This window comes from Parasteatoda tepidariorum, chromosome 6 (genome assembly GCF_982258835.1).
Source record: "Parasteatoda tepidariorum strain Cologne lab strain chromosome 6, Ptep-v5.0, whole genome shotgun sequence".
NCBI lineage: Eukaryota > Metazoa > Arthropoda > Arachnida > Araneae > Theridiidae > Parasteatoda > Parasteatoda tepidariorum.
This window is the reverse complement of record NC_141760.1, coordinates 53,546,072-53,563,825: the sequence shown is the minus strand read 5'-3', so window position 1 is coordinate 53,563,825 and position 17,754 is coordinate 53,546,072. Positions and strand designations below refer to the sequence as shown.

The following is a 17,754-nucleotide window of genomic DNA, read 5'->3' as shown; positions in this document are numbered from 1 at the left end:
TTTTATTGATTTTTGTGACATTTTATTGTTCGTATTGTTTGTTGTTGAGTATGACATTTTATTGTTCGTATTGTTTGTTGTTGAGTATGACATTGTATTGTTCGAAATCCTTACCATTATAGACTATTTTACACTTCTTTAAGGTAGAATGGCATGCGAAAGCTAGGTAAGACTTATGAGAACAAACCAGTAAAAAACATTAAAAACTAAAAACAAAATAGGGAATATGTAACGACATTTTCGATCTATTCCGTTGGCAATATCCCTAGGAGTCAGTTTCACTGGATCGCGGATCCACCCTACATCTATTGCATTCACAGTCTGCATCTCAGCTAAACAAGAAATGGAGACAGCCTTTTTATTCGGCATACCAGGCTCCAGTTTTTCAGACTAAAAGTAGAACGAAAACTTTATTAAAAAAATTCAAAATTAATAATAACTTTTTAACGTTTTATAGCTGCAAATCCAAATATAATATTATCTCTGCAAACTAGTGATTTGATTCGTAACTAAGCACACTTAGTACTAAGTTGGTCCGTAATTGATAGCAATATGCATAATCACTTATGCGTCTGTTTAATAACATAATATTGTCGATAGCATAAAAAACAAGGGTTCAAATATAATATCATCTCTGCAAACTAGTGATTTGTTACGAAACTAAGCACACTTGTACTGGCTGGTCCGTAACTGATAGCAATATGCATAATTACTTGTGAGTCTATTTAATAGCATAACATTGCCGATAGTTATGATACCGGACCTAATAAAGAACAAGGGTTCTTAATCTTATGCAGTTACAATTCGAATATAATATTTCCGCGAACTAGTGATTTGATTCGTAACTAAGCACAATTATACTCGTTGGGTCCGTAATTGATAGCAATATGCATAATTACTAATGAGTCTATTTATTAGAATAATATTGCCGATAATTATGATACCGGACCTAAAGAACAAGGGTTCTTAATCTTATGCAGTTACAGTTCGAATATAATATCTCCGAGAACTAATGATTTGATTCATAACTAAGAACACTGATACTGGTTGGTCCGTAATTGATAGCAATATGCATAATTACTAATGAGTCTATTTATTAGAATAATATTGCCGATAATTATGATACCGGACCTAAAGAACAAAGGTATTAAAATTATCGAGCAGGTGAAAATCAAAGATAAAATATCATCTTAGCAAACTAATTATTTGTCCCGAAACTGAATATGCTTATACTAGGTATTCTGTAATCAACGGCTTTTGTACAGTAGTGATTTTGCTGATATTTGCGTATGGAAGAGCTTAGGAAAGGATGTTAAAATAAATTTTGAAGGAACACAATTTTACACTATCATTAGTAGGTGGAAAATTCTAAGACAAAATGCTCTCAATGTTTTTAAGTTATTAGGAAAAGGATATTTAAGGATTTCGGAAAGGATATAAAGGATATTTTTACTTTTATGCTTTTTCTATATGTTTCATATTATGGTATGAATTAAATGTATTAAAAATTAATAGCCAATAAGGGTTGAATTAATTATGGACATTGATGACGCATTGCTGATGCACTCGTGACGAAGATCGATAATTTTAACCAAATTTCATGTGATGCCAAACTAACGAATAAGTAATCAGTTTTCTGGAGAATAAAACATATATTATCAAGCATATTATAATTAAATTTTGAGAATTATATTGGGAGTACAAATTAGTTCGGTCCGTTTTTTTGTGGTAAACAAAGCATTTATTTCAGAACAAAATGAATGAACAGATTAATCAAAGTATTGTCCATCGCTGGCTACTAATTTTCTCCACCTCTCAGGCCAGATTCGAATTCCATCGCGAAAAAATGTCTCGTCTTTTGAGACGATCCATGTTAGGAGCCAATTTTCGATTTCTGCGAAAGAAGTGAACTAGTGACCTATCAAATCATGCTGCATCCGTCGGAACAACCAGTAATCAGAAGGAGCAATGTCCAGCGAATACAGCTGGTGCGGTAAAATATCCCACTTAAGCGTTTCCAAATAATTTTTACGACTTTTGAGGCATCAGGCTGACCGTTATTATACAGAAAAATAACTTTGTCATGTCTTTGTTCGTATTCTGACCGTTTTTCTCGTAATGCACAGCTCAAACGAATCAATTGTAGCCTATACCGATCGCCTGTAATGCAATCACCAGGTTGTAGCAGCTCATAGTATACAACACTATTCACCATTCTTGAGACTTCGAAACCATTCCCTACATGATTTATCAGTTGAAGCATTCTCACCATAAGCTTCTACAAGCATTCGATTCGCTTCAGCTGCACTTTTTTTTCCAATTAAAGCAGAAACATAAAACCTCCCGCAAATGGTGCTTCGTTACCACGAAATTTGACACATTCAACAAAGTGAAAAACAGGGTTTTTTTGTATGAAACTCAAAGCGATATGAACTGAATATTATTGGCAGCAGATGTTTAACCTCTCTGAAACCACCGAAACCAGCTGTCACTATGTAACAGCAGAGCCATCTTTTAAAAACGGACCGAACTAATTTGTATTCCCAATTTTAATAAATGGAATAAATCCATTATTAATCATTTGATCAGTGACGTTTCTTACATTTTTGGCAATCAACATTGGGGAAGATCCTGCTTCACTGGCTATTGTAGAAACACTAACAGCACTCCCCGTTCGCTTCAGGGTCTTCTTTCTTTTTCGTCTATTATCCTTATGATAAATATAGTTCACTAAAGCATATTCTACTAATGAAGCAAATACGAAGCCTGTATGGAATAAAGAAAAATTCCCCACATTATTTAGAGTTACCAAATTTGTTTGGCTACTAAACAGTATGTTACAATTTCTAAACATTCCCCTATAAGTAATAATAATAAGAAAAATATGTTTAAGGGATGAACACATTTATAAGGGAAAATGAATGAATATAAATTGAGGTGAATCAATTTGTTTAATAAAGGTATAAAATGTAGTATTAAATTTTAATATTAAGTTGGTATGAATTTGAAAAAAAGAACAAAAAAATCTACACTAGTAGATGTATTTCAAAATTTTTTTTGGAGTTGTAACTGCGCAGCACTCACAATAATAGTCGTGGCCAGAGACAGCAAGCTTCTACCAATAGATATACGCTGGTGGACAAAATTAAGAGATGGAAGACATTTTCCCAAATATCTCAAAAAATACTGAATATAAATAAATGAAACTTGGTATGGATATAGCTTATTATATGATAATAAAGTATGCAAAACAAAAATGAAAGTGCCAGTCACTGGAAAGACCTATTGCCAATAAATCCAATGTAGTCTGAACTTAAAGATAAAAGATGACAATAAAAGTGAGGCTTGTATAGTGCGTGTTGCCTCTAGTATGGTGTATGGTCACCCCTGACAGGCAGACAGCATGCACAACGAGAATGCATGCTGTTAATAAGGGAGTTAAGGAGGACTTGTGGAAGACCCTCCTATTCTTCCACCAGAGCAATTTTTAACTCCAGAATGGTTCTGGGGGAGGTTGGCGCATCGCAATAGCTCTCCCAAGAGCATCCCAAGCATGTTCAATAGGATTCAAGTCAGGGGATTTGGCTGGCCAATCCATTCCTTGGATATCCTCGCTTTCCCGATACTCATCAACCATGAGAGCCCTATGTGGTCACGCATTGTCGTCCATAAAAATGAACTCAGGGGCAACAGCCCCCTTGAAAAGACACACATAGGGCTCTAGGACCTCCTGCCTGTACCTCTGGGCATTCACGGAACCATTGTCAAACATATGGAGCGGGTTGTGCGGGTATCTTGCATGATGCCTGCCCAAACCATGAGTCCTCCACCAGCATAATGGTCCCTTTCGATAATGTTGGTGGGATGGTACCAGGTTCCAGGTTCCCTCCATATCTATAACCGTCCAGAATCAGGTTGTAGACTGAATCTGGACTCATCGGTGAAGAGAACATTAGCCCATTGAAGCTGTGTCCAATTCTGATGTTGTCTGCACCATTCTGCACGCGCTCTTTTGTGGGAGTGAGTGGGATGCAAATAGCGGACTTCCTGGCATACAGCCCTCTTTCATGGAGTCTCCTGGAAACTGTCTTACTCGAAATTGGTGTTCCTGTAGCAGCCGCGAGGCCCCTAGACAATTGAGTGGCTGTAGCCGTCCTCTGGCACTTAGCTGAAAGGAACAAATACCGGTCTTCATTGGCCGTTGTAGCCCTCGGGCGACCTTGTCCTGGTCGTCTGCATACTGTCCCACTAGTTTTAAATTGACTCCACAAATTGGAAATGACGCTTGGTGTTATATCCAATTCCCTAGCAATCTGAGCTTGGGACTGGTCTGTTTCAAGTCTACCTACAATTCTCCGCCTCATACCTTCGTCTAAACGATGATGTTCTCTCATTTCACCTAAAAACCAGCAAGAAACAAGATTATTCAAAAAATGCACTAAACTCTGCAACTGTGTTGAAGAGTGGAATGAGATGATGTGATGTGATGTGATGTGAATAGGTGAAATCTCAGCATTCGGCGCGAAGCGCCGCTAAATGATTCGTCGAAACTAAGTAGTGATAAGTTGTGGAGTCATAAGATGTTGAAGATGAAGATGTAAATGTAAAAGTCTACCACAGTGAGGAAACTGTGGAAATCGTGTGAGTAGAAATCTTGGCGGCTGTGGAAATCCACATCAGTTCTGTGACTCAGGGAGAAGGGAGCGAAGGAGCTTAAGAAGCTCTTCGTCCTTGAGAAGTTCCTTCATTTCTTTGAAGAGTCTGAGAAATCTAGTGGTGGAGTCAATGGCATTCTTGGTTTTTCTCTCCTTGGGGAACTTCCTGGGTCTTGCACCGCATCCCGAAAAACAGGCTGGGTGCTCACCGTAACAGTTGATGCAAGTTGCTGGTTCAGTAATTGGCTTCGTACACTCGTACGAGTAGTGGTCTTTGGCGCATTTCACGCAGGCGGGAACTGTGGCTGTGCAGTTACGTTGAGTGTGTCCATATTTCTGACATTTGTAACATTGGACCTGAAAACGTCCGCCTCTGAATCGCTCTAGCCGTACTGGTCTCTCTAGGATGGTACTGATGTTGAAGATGTTTCGGCTCCTGCTTGTATCCCATTGGATGATAAGAAACAGTGGGAGGCGGTCAATGGTAGAAGAATTTTGACCAGAATTTTGAAAAGCGGATCAGCTGGCCGTTGAAGATGGCTAGTGTCTCATAAAAAAGTAAATTACAGTATTGCATTTTATTATTACGTTTTTTAATATTATACGAACTCTTAGTTATTTAGTCAAAATAACTTCCCAAGAAAAAGCCATTTTTGTCGGAAAATATCTTTGGGAAGTTCGGCTTTATTTGCCATATTTTATGGACAAATCCCCTGATCGCTGAAATTTTTTTAACAACTTTTAAATTTTTTTAAAGATAAATGAAATGTAAAATTAGATAACATAGGTGGAAAAAATTCTGTGTTTAACGGTATTTTAAAAACTGTACATCAAAGAATTCCTTTCATTCGATGCAACCTAGTAAAAGCAGGGTGTTCTGTAATCACCGCTCTTAATATATCTTTTTAGAATCCTTGTCAGGCATTAAGTAAAAAAAACATACATAATAGAGGTTATAAATTAATATTTAAGTCAGGTAAAACAAAAATATTATCAAATAGATATTGAGAATGGCGAGATAAAAAAAAACCCATCAAATGATCTTTAATTTTTGAAAGAAGCTGAAAGGAAGTAAAAAGCGATTAATAAAGGAACATATCTAAGCTTTATCCAGCAGTCAAACCAGTTTTGATGTATTTCATTTCGACTTTTCCTATAGTGATTCTGGAAATTTTGAAAACGTTTAAATTTTTTTTCCATTATCGTTTTAATATCAATGTGCAACCAATTATGTGTTCATCCATTAAATTCATCTTTGGAAAGGATTATAGAAATTTGATTAAGATTAATGACAACCTAGCATGCATTGTACCATTCAACAAATCATTGAAACTAGAAATTTCAATGGGATTTATAGAAAGCCTATATTTTCGTGGCTAATTTTTTTAATGGTAAAGTACAATACTAACCTGTACAAACAACATTCCATATATCCAATGCGTGGAAGTAGGACACTTTGGGCAACTTTGAGCGAATTACTTTTTCACTGGTGACAAGAGTCAACATTGTGGTCATACCAAGTGTGACTCTTGCTGGTGCAGCTGGGATTTCCACCCAGAAAGAGAGCCAAGAAGTGACCACAAATAAAATACTGGGTATGTATATGTCTAACAGAAAATGCTCGAATTCCCTTTGAAGTTCGAAGCGCACAATGATGCGACTGAAGTTTCCTGCAAAAGTTTAGCATTAAATTTCAAAAATAATGTACCTAAGCGAATAAATAAACCATTTTTTATATTGTGAATAAATCAATAGAATAAAATGATTTCTTTAATTCCTCCTTCCTTCTTAAATTCCTCCGAAATAAAATTCGACTCTGATTTTTATGATTGTTAAAATAATGATTGATTTCTGTTTGTGTTCTTTAGAAACTTAACGTTTTGGAATGGTTAATGGTTAAATAAAATTTTAATGAGTCATTAATAATTTTCTAAACAGCTTTTGTTTTATTTTTAATAAGATGGTCTGACCTATCTTTGTGTGGATCAAAACTCTGCCTGATAAGACTGATATTTGACCCAGCTTCAACTATTTCAAAAAATAATTTTAAAAATAAAAGTTTAAATCTATGCACTAAAAAATTAATGTTTATTTGTTTTTGTATAGACTCTTAAACCAGAAGACTGAAATCGATGAAATTTGGCATCCTGTTATAGTTCAAGCAAGCGGAAGGTCACTTTCGACATTCTACTACAAACCGTTCGAGCGGGATCAGCAAAAAACAAATTTTCTCTTAGAATTAACATTACTCATTGTTACAAGTCGAATTATGGATGATTCGTACTTTAGCTTACAGCTCCAATTCATGACGACAAAGTTTCGCTAAAAATCTACAGCACGTTTATAATAATTATTTTTCTTTGATTCCTTATATCAGGGGAGCACAAATAAAATCAACGTGAATAGTTTTCTTGGTTAATAGTGGTTTAACTGAATTAGCATTTTGAAAATTATTTGAAACCGAGTTTTCATTTTGTTCTTAGTTTCGCTTTTGAAATTGAGTTGATACGACAAAATCTCGACTTTCCCAGGTTGGTCATAATCAATAGCGTCGTTTTCTCTTCCAAGACAGCTGGACAGCCAAGTGTGATGGCCAGTGCCTTCTCCTGAATTCTGCTCCACTGCAATCTATTTTTGACATTTGTGTGCCAGTTTCTATCCTGAATAGCAAGGAAGTCAGTTTTCACTAACTCCATCCATCTGAGCCTATGTCTACCCCTTTTCCTGCTTGCTAGGGGTTTATGAAAAAGTTTTTTTTATTTTTTTATGTGGAATTATCATTTGTTCTAAATATAAGAGTCGCCCAGTTTATCCGGTTTATTTTTATGAACTTAACAATATCTGGCTCTCTTATAGATTTTGTATATAGCTCAAAGTTGTATCTTCTTCTCCAAACATTATTGATTTTTATCCCATTAAGATTGATTCGCAAAACTTTTCTCTCAAAAATGGCTATTTTTTTCCTCCAGCTTTGCTCAGGTTCCAGGTTTCTAAGCCATATATAAGTATAAGTCTAATTGATGTTTTATATTGTAGAATAGAAGATAAGTAATTGATGATAACCTGTGTAAGTAATTGATGTTGGCGTGTTCATATTTTTTTTTTATATGTTTGCAGTTAAAGCTCATAATGTATTTTATTTTTGATTTAAAAGCCTTGATTTACATTCATATTTTTTAAATCAAACTCACCCGTTTCTGGATAAGATTTCATTCTTTGTTCCAAGGAATAGTTCGTTAGAATAAATCCAGCCACAATGAAATTTCGATTCAAATCCAAAGGTTTTTCTGCATCCCAGGCTAATTCTAAATCAGAGCTTGGTAATATACCTCAAAGAAATGATAAATAAATTGATAAGTTAGTGGAAGAATGAATAAAGGCTGATTTTCGAAAGCTCTTTTATCATAGATAAAATAACATTTTTAGTAAATCATATGCTATTTTTAAAACTGCTGTAAGTTTTTATATGTTATTCATGACTATTGGATTAAATTTTTACTATGTTTAGCCTGCGCTTTTTTGAGCTAATTATGAAAATGGCGCAAAACTTTATTACGAAGAAAAAAGTCACAGTTTGTGAAAATGAAAAGCGTTTGTGATACATTGTCTGACTATTTGAACAGTTATTCAAACGATGCATCGTCTCGTCCTTTATAAATGTGCAAAAAATTCAGAATTACAAATCATTTTTAATGAATTTCATCTGGGAAGAAAAATCTCGTCAGATTGTTTATTTTTAAATAAGTTTATTAACTTTTAAAATATTTCAGCTATTTGTTAGTTCTGTAGCCTAAATCATCCTTCAGTGCTCAAGATAGCATATATTATTTAAAGTTATAGCTTTGCCTCGAGAGTAGACACTGAATTTTTTATTTTTTATTTTCCAGGCAAAAATGCTTCGAAAATCATCTTTAAGTAAGTTTTTATGAATTTGAGGGGGTGGGGAACAATCATCTTTTATAATGAATAGAAACATCGATAAACTGTTTGCAAAACAATATTTTTCAACCGAAATATGCCTTTTACAAGCTTAGCAAAGCAACTTTAAAATTTTCCAGCAAGTGATGGGCAAGTTTGGGCACAAATCTAGTTTTCTCACTGTGTGCCGAAATTATGTTCGTGGTGACAAAAAACATCTTTAAACTTTTAAATTAATCAGCAAAGAAACACGGAACTATACCATATTTGCATGAATTATTGAGGGATTGCAAAACTCTGTAATTTTACGAAAACATGGCTTGATTTTCTTTAGTTTACAAAATATCTTTCAAGAGGTAACTTCTTCTCAAGAGAACATTTACTTTATTAGAAAAATTTTAAAAAATTCTTCACTAATAATTAATTACTTGATAAAGATGTCAAGATTAATTACTGAGTCAACAAGTGTCAAACTTGAACTGTTTGATAAAGTATATGGATATTTTATTCTAATTGTGCATTGTGAATATTATAGATACTTTGAATATTTAAGATTAATTATAAATTCAAGAAGAAAGTATGCATACATATAAGTATCAATTTTGAGGTATCACAGGATAAAAATGCCTCAAATGCCTCAACTCTGCAAAGAAAGTTTTACTCTCAGACAATCGCAAACTGTTACTTGTGCGTTATTTCGTTTACATATAAGAAAAGTAATAAATAAATTTTTTTATAATTATAGTGATTATATAGCTCTGATTCAAAATATTAAAGTTATTGAAAAATTAGACATTAAAAGAGTTCTTACTTCTTTTTGCTTTTTACTTACTTAAGTTGAATTATAAATTTAAAGAGTCAAGTATACGTAATTAACAGTATGGAATTATGTATACTTGAGAACGATTGAACATTGATGATGAACATTAAAAAAAAATCAAAATAAAGTTTGTTTTTGGAAAAAAATCAAAATATTAGAGCAAAATTTTATGTGGTCCAAAATATTAGAATACACCATTATAAACACTAAAATTTAAAGTGGACAAAGAAAGTTAATTAATATTTTCAAGCATCGCTTTCAGGTTTGATCACTGCATAACGCATAAACACTTGCCTGGAATAAATAAGTATTTGGCAGTCTTTTTTGTTTACATTAGCCCAGTGCTAGAGAATATCTTGAAACGATTTTTTTAAAAACTATATCCTTCGATTCGCTGTCATCTCTGGCAGAAGTTTTTGATTTTAGGCCACCATTGCAACAATTATTTCTAAATATTCCATTCTTCTGGTTCTGATGTAAGATTTTGAAAACACTTGATTGAAAACAATTCAAATAATTGACTATATTTATAGCTGATTTTTACCATGTCGATAATCACGTCATTATCTCGTAATTTTATTGATTCTGGAACATAATACGTTAACATCTCATTTTAACACAAATGTCTTTTTAATATAATCGTCTGCAATAAATCTAAATTTCTCATGAGCTACTCGTAAAACTTTTGAAGTCAAATATTATCGTATTATATTTAATTAATTTGGACCAACTACATTAAATATTCTAATATTTTAAGATTCAATAAATTTTTTCAAATTATTATCTTTTTTTTTAAAAACTGAACAAATTTTAAGCTTGTGTTGAGATTTGATTAAAAATAAATTCATGAAAAAAATCGTTTGCATTTATGCATTATTTAATACTTAATTTCTCTTCTTCCTTTCATTGGATAAGAAAAATGGATTATTCTAATATTTTGTATCAGAATTGTAACAATTTTTATAACTAAAAATTATGGGTAAGTGTTTTTCATTTATGCATCTCTTGTTTCTTTAGTTTCTTTATTTATATTACTATTCGCGATCGCAACGAACTATAGGGGGCGTTGTTGTATGAGACGCTTACCTGCGATTTCCATATGAACCGTCATTCAGTTACTCTGGAGACGTCGTTAATGTAGCGTGTAGCATTGCAACGTTCCTTCTTTAATGTGGCTTATTAAATTTAAAAAAGAAAAATGCTTGATCTTCTTTCTTGTACAACCGAAAACAAAATGGTATCTCTTTTTATTAGAGAAGGAATATCCAAAACACATCGGAAAAATATTTGTACATTAACAGAAAAAAATATGTATATTCTTATAAGAGTTAAAACCTAATGCCCGAGAAATAGTATTACTAAATTTAATGATATAACATGAAAGGCCCATTTAAACTTTACATTCTATAGTTTTAAGAATCATATTAGTTCAAAAATTAAAATGAACAAAAAGTATACATAAGCCTCATAATTTTATAAAATTTAATTTTGTAAACAACGTTTTTTGACAACAATTTTTATCAAAAAATTTCAAGTTTCAATAAAAATCATTATTTAGAAACTAAGAAACGTAAAATAAAGAATTCTGACGAAACAAAAACAAAAAAAAAACAATTCTTTTTTGTCGCCATTTTTAGTGCTACGAATATTCGTCTTTGGGATTTGCCAAAAACAAAACAAGATGCAATTTTATTTCTTCAGGAGGGAAATATTTTACCGAGAAAACGAAAATGTACCAATTCCCACATCATAAAACTTTATCTTGGCAAACGTACGTTTTGGAAATGTTATTTCATTTGGAATCTTATTCATCAGAGTTCATATGGCGATATGATTGTTTTGAATCTATGCTAAACTCTATATCGGCTCATTTTCCACCGAAATCCAATTAACTATTTTGATTTTAAATAAAGTGTTTTATTTTATGAACTGTCGCAAAAATTTTAAGTGTAGATTGGCGGCACTTAAAAACCGCCAAATCTGTAGCGGCGGTGGCGTTAATACGTCGTAAGTACCGAATTTTTATTCCATACTTTTCTGAATCATATTATTTCAAACATTGGAATATACAAGAAGTATACATAATTACATAATGTTATACCATTTAATTTTTCAAAAGTATTTTGAGAACAATTTTTATCAAAAAATTATAAACTAAAAAACAGAAAATAAAGAATTCTTAGGATAAAAAAAACGATTTTAAGAATTATTAACATTGAAATAAAAACTTTCATATTGTTTCTTTTTTTATTATTCTTATAGTTCTTAATCAGACGTAAAAAACCATTCTGTAGAGAACCATCATCAAATGAAAAAAAAATATTTACAAGCAAATTTTTTATTGTAAAAATCATTGCACTTACCTGATTTATGATTCCCGGAGAATTCCAAAATGATAAGTTCCTTGTTTGAAAACTTTATTCTCAAATAATAGATACATAGTTTATACCTTCATTACTTTTAGATAACATACTACACAGCAAAATTTTATAATTGATATGAATTTGAATATGTAGCTAAAAACAGAATAGCTGAATTCTAGTTGAACTTATTCTTTCAAAATTAAAAAAAACTTACCAAGAAAATGATTTAAATTAATTAAGAATCAGCACAAATGGCACTATTTCAAGTAACTTGGATAATTTTTTATTGTTGTTTTCCGAATTATATGGATACAGAAATATATACTATTCTATAACGAAGAAGAATATGCTATAGAAAGCAATGTTGACTTCACTTTAATTCGTAATGAATTGAAGACAGAAGAAATGCATTTTACCTTAATACACACATCTGTAACAGTATCCGAAATCGGAAGTCATCAGTTGCAAGTTTGTTGATAATAGAAATAAAAAATTATTGAGGAATTTTTCTTCAAATGTTTGGCGTGTTCTGTTCCTGAAAGATTTACTAATATTCTGGAGATTTTTTTTCAAGTTCTTCGGCCTTTTCCTTAGGGAAATTTTGTTTCTTATTTGCTGCTAAAAAATGGCGTCTGATTCAGTCAATGACTTTGATGGAACTAAATGAAAACGTGATAAATTAATGTCCGATATTTACAGGCTCCCGCTAGACGGCGTACTCGAGCGTTGCGATCGCGAATTTAGTTTCTTAAATTAGAAAAATGTTACAATTTTAATAATTTTCAGTTCCTTGAATATTATAGCTAGTAATAGGTTAGATACTAAATATTTTTCATATTTGTTTTAGCTTTAGGATACTGAATTCGCATCCTTGTGATGAATTTATGTCCAGAAATGAATTCTTTTAAAGAATATATTCGCGATCGCAACGCTCGAGTACGCCCTCTATCGGGAGCCTGTAAATATCAGACATTAATTTATCACGTTTTCATTTAGTTGCATCAAAATCATCGGCCATGACGGACGCCATTTTCTTAGCAGCAAATAAAAATAAAAATTTCCCTATGGAACAGCTGAAGAACTTGAAAAAACTAACCAGAACATGCCAAACATTGAAGCAGAACACGCCAAGCATTTGAAGAACAATTTCTCAATAATTTTTACCTTTCTATTACCAACAACATAACTTACAATTTCATGATCACTTGCTGTTACAGATGTGTATATTACGGTAAAATAATTTTTTCTGTCTTCAATTCATTACAAATTAAAGTGAAGTCAACATTGCTTTATCTCATTCCAATAAAGAAATGTGAATTCAGAACGTCTAGAACTGCAATAGTTATAGAATTCTTCTTTGTTATAGAACAGTATATATTTCTGTATCTATATAATTCGGAAAACAACAATAAAGAATCAACGAAATTACTTGAAATAGTGTCATTTGTGCTGGATGATTAATAAAATTGGTAAGTATTTTTTAGTTTTGAAAGAATAGATAATTTCAACTAGAATTCAGCTGTTCTGTTTTTAAGCTACATATTCAAATTCATATCGAGATCTTACAATTATAAAATTTTGATGTGTGGTATGTTATCTAAAAGTAATAAAGGGATAATCTATGTACATATTATTTGAAAATAAAACTTTCAAACGAAGAACATTTCATTTGGAACTCTGCGGATTTATAAAAAAGGTAAGTGTTATGATTTTTATAATAAAAAATTAGCTTGTAAAACTTTTTATCTTATTTGATGATAGTTCTCTACAGAATGGTTTCTTACGTCTGAATAAGAACTATAAGAAAAGAAACTATATGAAAGTTTTTATTTCAATGTAAAGGAATTCTTAAAATCGTTTTTTATCCTAAGATTTCTTTATTTTCCGTTTTATAGTTTATAATTTTTTGATAAAAATTGCTGTCAAAATACTTTTTTTGAAAACATAAATGGTATAACATTATGTGTTTATGTATACTTCTTGCATATTCTAATGTTTCAAGTAATATGATTCAGAAAGTATGAATAAAAATTCGGTACTTATGTATTAACGCCACAACAGCTACAGATTTGGCTGTTATTAAGTGCCGCCAATCTACACCTAAAATTTTTGTGACAAATCATAAAACGAAACATTTTATTTAAAATCAAAGTAGTTTATCGGATTTCGGTGGACAATGGGCAAAAATATTTCGCTCCAGAAAAAATAAAATTGCATCTTGTTCTATTTTTGGCAAATCCCAAAGACGCATTTTCGTAGCACTAAAAAATGGTAACAAAAATCGAAGAACAAATCATTTGGGAATTCTTCTGATTTATAAAGCAGGTAAGTGTTAATTTTTATAAAATAAAAAATTTTACTTTTAAGTATTTTTTTTTTATGATAGTTTTCGATAGAATGGTTTTCTACGTCCGATTATGAATCAAAAAGAAAAAACATGAAAGTTGTTTATTTTAATATAAGGAATTTTTAGAATTTTTTTTTTTTGTATCGTAAGCATCTTTACTTTACGTTTTTCAGTTTTTAAATAATGATTTTTATTAAAACTTAAAATTTTTTGATAAAATTGCTAGTCAAAAAACTTTATTTACAAAATTAAATTACATAAAATTATGAAGCTTATGTATACTTTTTACTTATTTTAATGTTTGAAGTAATATGATTCTTAAAACTATGGAATGTAAAGTTTAAATAGGTCTTTCAGGTTATATCATTAAATTTAGTAAAACTATTTCTCAGGCATTAGGTTTTAACTCTAATAAGAAGATACATATTTTTTTCTGTTTATTTACAAATATTTTTCAGATGTGTTTTGGATGTTTCTTCGTTAAAAAAAAGAGATACCATTTTGTTTTCGTGTTGTATAAGAAAGGATATCAAACATTTTTCTTTTTTAAATTTAATAAGCCACATTAAAGAAGGAACGTTACAATGCTACGTGCTACATTAAAGACGTCTCCAGAGTAACTGAATAACGGTTCATATAGAAATCGCAGGTATGCGTCTCATACAACAACGCACCCTATAGTTCGTTGCGATCGCGAATTAAGTTTGAAGTTGCAACCGTCCTCTTTCTTGCTGCAAATTTCTAACACTTTACCCTTTTGAACACTAGCATCTAACACTAGCTTTTTTGAATTTAGTAATCTTCATCAGTATTTTTTCTCTAACAAATTTTTATTCCTCTACTACTTTTTTTTAAAAAAAGTGCAATTTTTTTTATTCAAAAATCTTGCTCCTGAAATTTCTTCTGCGACGAAGAAGGGTGACTTTAATTATAAACACTCTGTGTACAACTCTATGTTTTTGTATTTTTTTCCTTTTATATTTTCAATATTATGTATGCAAATTCCAAATTCAAAAGTGGCCTGATTATTTTATTTGATTATAAATTTTAACTTATTGCACTGAAAAGACATAAAATAAAATAAAAAGAATCAAACATGAATTCTTTAATTTTAGTTTATACTGATAAAAATTATTTGTTATTCGATTTTAAAGCGATTCCCGAAGATTTAGTTTAGTATGAACTACTACAAATACATAACTACAAATTGATTAAATAATAGTTTAAAACATGAATAGAATGTAATATTAAAAAAATATGTATACTTACTGCTCTCTATTTCTAATGTACATTGTTGTTTATCCATAGGATACCGATAAAATTCCATTTTACAGAGGAGCCGTAGCTTTCTCCTAGAGCAAGAGAAACAACTCTTTTTTAATACTATATAACCTCTTATTTTTGTTTTAAAATAATTAAAGCATTCACAAACACTATTCAAAATATTTTTTTAGGGAAGCAAATAATTAAACTAATGCTATAGTGGCTAGTAACTACGTTCGTTTTATCATTGTTTCTTTAGATTTCTTTTATAAATTACTTTGAAGATCTAATCCATATACTGTATAATCGTCTCTTTTGTATTTGTAGTTAGAGTATAATCCTGATAACAAAGGTACTATATCCTGTGGTCAAATATTGGAATTTGGAACTATCTCTCCCATTTTTTTTCGTCGAATTTAAATGTCGTCAAGTTTAATTGTCGCCCTAATTGTCTTACCTTTAATTATGTATAACGACGTGGTTGATTTTTAATGCAATTACATTAATCTAATATCTTGTAAGGACGTGGGAAGTATACTTTCCACCATTAATTTTTAAACGTAGATGATGAGCTGTTTTACTTCTTATGATGCGTGCGTTCATTTCTTATTAACTTCAGAAAATACAGAAAAAATATCAATAAAGAGCTTTGCTTACATGAATGTGAGTAACGGTAAGGGTTAGCATGGGTTCAAAAAGATAGGCCAACAATAAAGAGATAATTTCTAGTGTGCATTATATGCGCTCATTTATTTAATCATTTCTGATCAAGTTTATTTGTAGTTAGTAACACTTATAAAAGTAGAATTTATGAATTCAAATATTTATATGTGCAAAAGTTTATTGCCAATCTAATACAGTAGGTAAAATTTTAAAAATCTTATCCACCTTCACACAAAAAAATATATGAATAAATAAATAAATGAATAAATAAATAAATGAAAAAGTAAATAAATGAATAAATAAATAAATGAATAAATAAATAAATGAATAAATAAATAAATGAATAAATAAATAAATGAAAAAGTAAATAAATGAATAAATGAATAAATAAATAAATGAATAAATAAATAAATGAATAAATAAATAAATAAAAATCAAGTTAGATAATATGCTAATGGATTTATTTTTATAAATCAATCTCAATCCCAGAATATATTTCAACATTACATTAAGGGGAAAAAAATGGTGTTATGAAGGGTTAAAAAAAAAAAAGAAGAAAAAAAAGGAACACTCGTCACGGTTAACTTGGTAGCAAATAGACCCGTATTTTGCTGGATAATTTCGTGTAGTGTTTTGTAATTTTCATGAAAACTTTGCCTCTTTTTAAGAAGTGTTGATAAAGTGCAGATGATTAGTTCATTTCTGAAAATTGCTCAACTGCAAAATTCTTTTGCAATTCGTCATAGCGAGATTTCAACTTTACAATTATTCGATAAGGACAACGGTAACACAGAATAGTGGGCATAATTTACCACGTATACACCCCAAATCACGGTAAACTTTCATCGAATATAGTAGATAATAATTCAAGTTTTCAGAGTTAATGATCATTTAAGTGAGTGCGGATTCAAGCGCGGAGTGGCGTACAGTGTAAAAGATAAGTATTGGCTGGAAAATTACTGACATCAAATGTAACAAACTAAATCATGCTTGAATTGAATTGATAACCTGAACTTAATACGCAAATCCACTGCACATACTTAAAATTCATAAATTGAAAAAAATTAAGAATATTTGCTGTATGTGCCTAAAATTTTATGTTTTCAATCATATTTTTAAAGTACAGTACGAAAAAAAAACAGACATTATTATAACATCAATTTTCTTGGTTTGAAAGCCTTATTTTAAAAATACTAATTGAACAGTTCAGTGTTACACGATTTAATTGGCATTATAGAGTTAATATTTAAGTAATGCATTACTTAATTGGTATATTTAAATACCCTATTATTTTAAGAGTACTTTTTAAATGCTACACTATTTAATTAGCATATTTAAATACTGCCCAATTTATTTAGACCTGTTTAATAAGCATGTTTAAATTTTATACAATTTAATTAGCATATTTCAATACTGCGCTATTTCATTAGCATATTTAAATATCACAGCATTTAATTAGCACTACTAGTAAGTTTGAATACTGCATTATTTAATTAGCACTATTTAAATACCTAACTATTTAACTATAACATTCTCACTCAAAAAATGCATTATTTAGTTCGTTTAGTCATATCATGTTTAAATATCATGATATTTAACCAGCTCTATTCAAATAGTTACATGCTTAAGTTACTCTGCGTAGTTATAGTTACATTACGTAGTTTAAATGATGCGTATTTGATTGGTATATTAAGTACATCCTTGTATCTTAATGGTATTTCGTAT

At 30.7% G+C, this 17,754-nt stretch overlaps 1 protein-coding gene across 3 annotated transcripts in view; it reads right to left on the bottom strand.

The window, feature by feature from the left end:
* Positions 1 to 17,754, bottom strand: part of LOC107452335 (glycine receptor subunit alpha-2) — a 28,026-nt gene continuing 10,272 nt past the window's right edge. For all 3 annotated transcript variants that reach the window (XM_071178663.2, XM_021148192.4, XM_071178664.2), the window contains 5 exons: positions 15,373 to 15,455; positions 7,847 to 7,984; positions 6,065 to 6,325; positions 2,603 to 2,766; positions 1 to 390 (listed from right to left, as the gene is read on the bottom strand). In XM_071178663.2, coding sequence (XP_071034764.2) covers positions 163 to 390; positions 2,603 to 2,766; positions 6,065 to 6,325; positions 7,847 to 7,984; positions 15,373 to 15,455 — 874 coding nt within the window. In that variant the 3' untranslated portion in view covers positions 1 to 162. The remainder of the gene's footprint in view (positions 391 to 2,602; positions 2,767 to 6,064; positions 6,326 to 7,846; positions 7,985 to 15,372; positions 15,456 to 17,754) is intronic.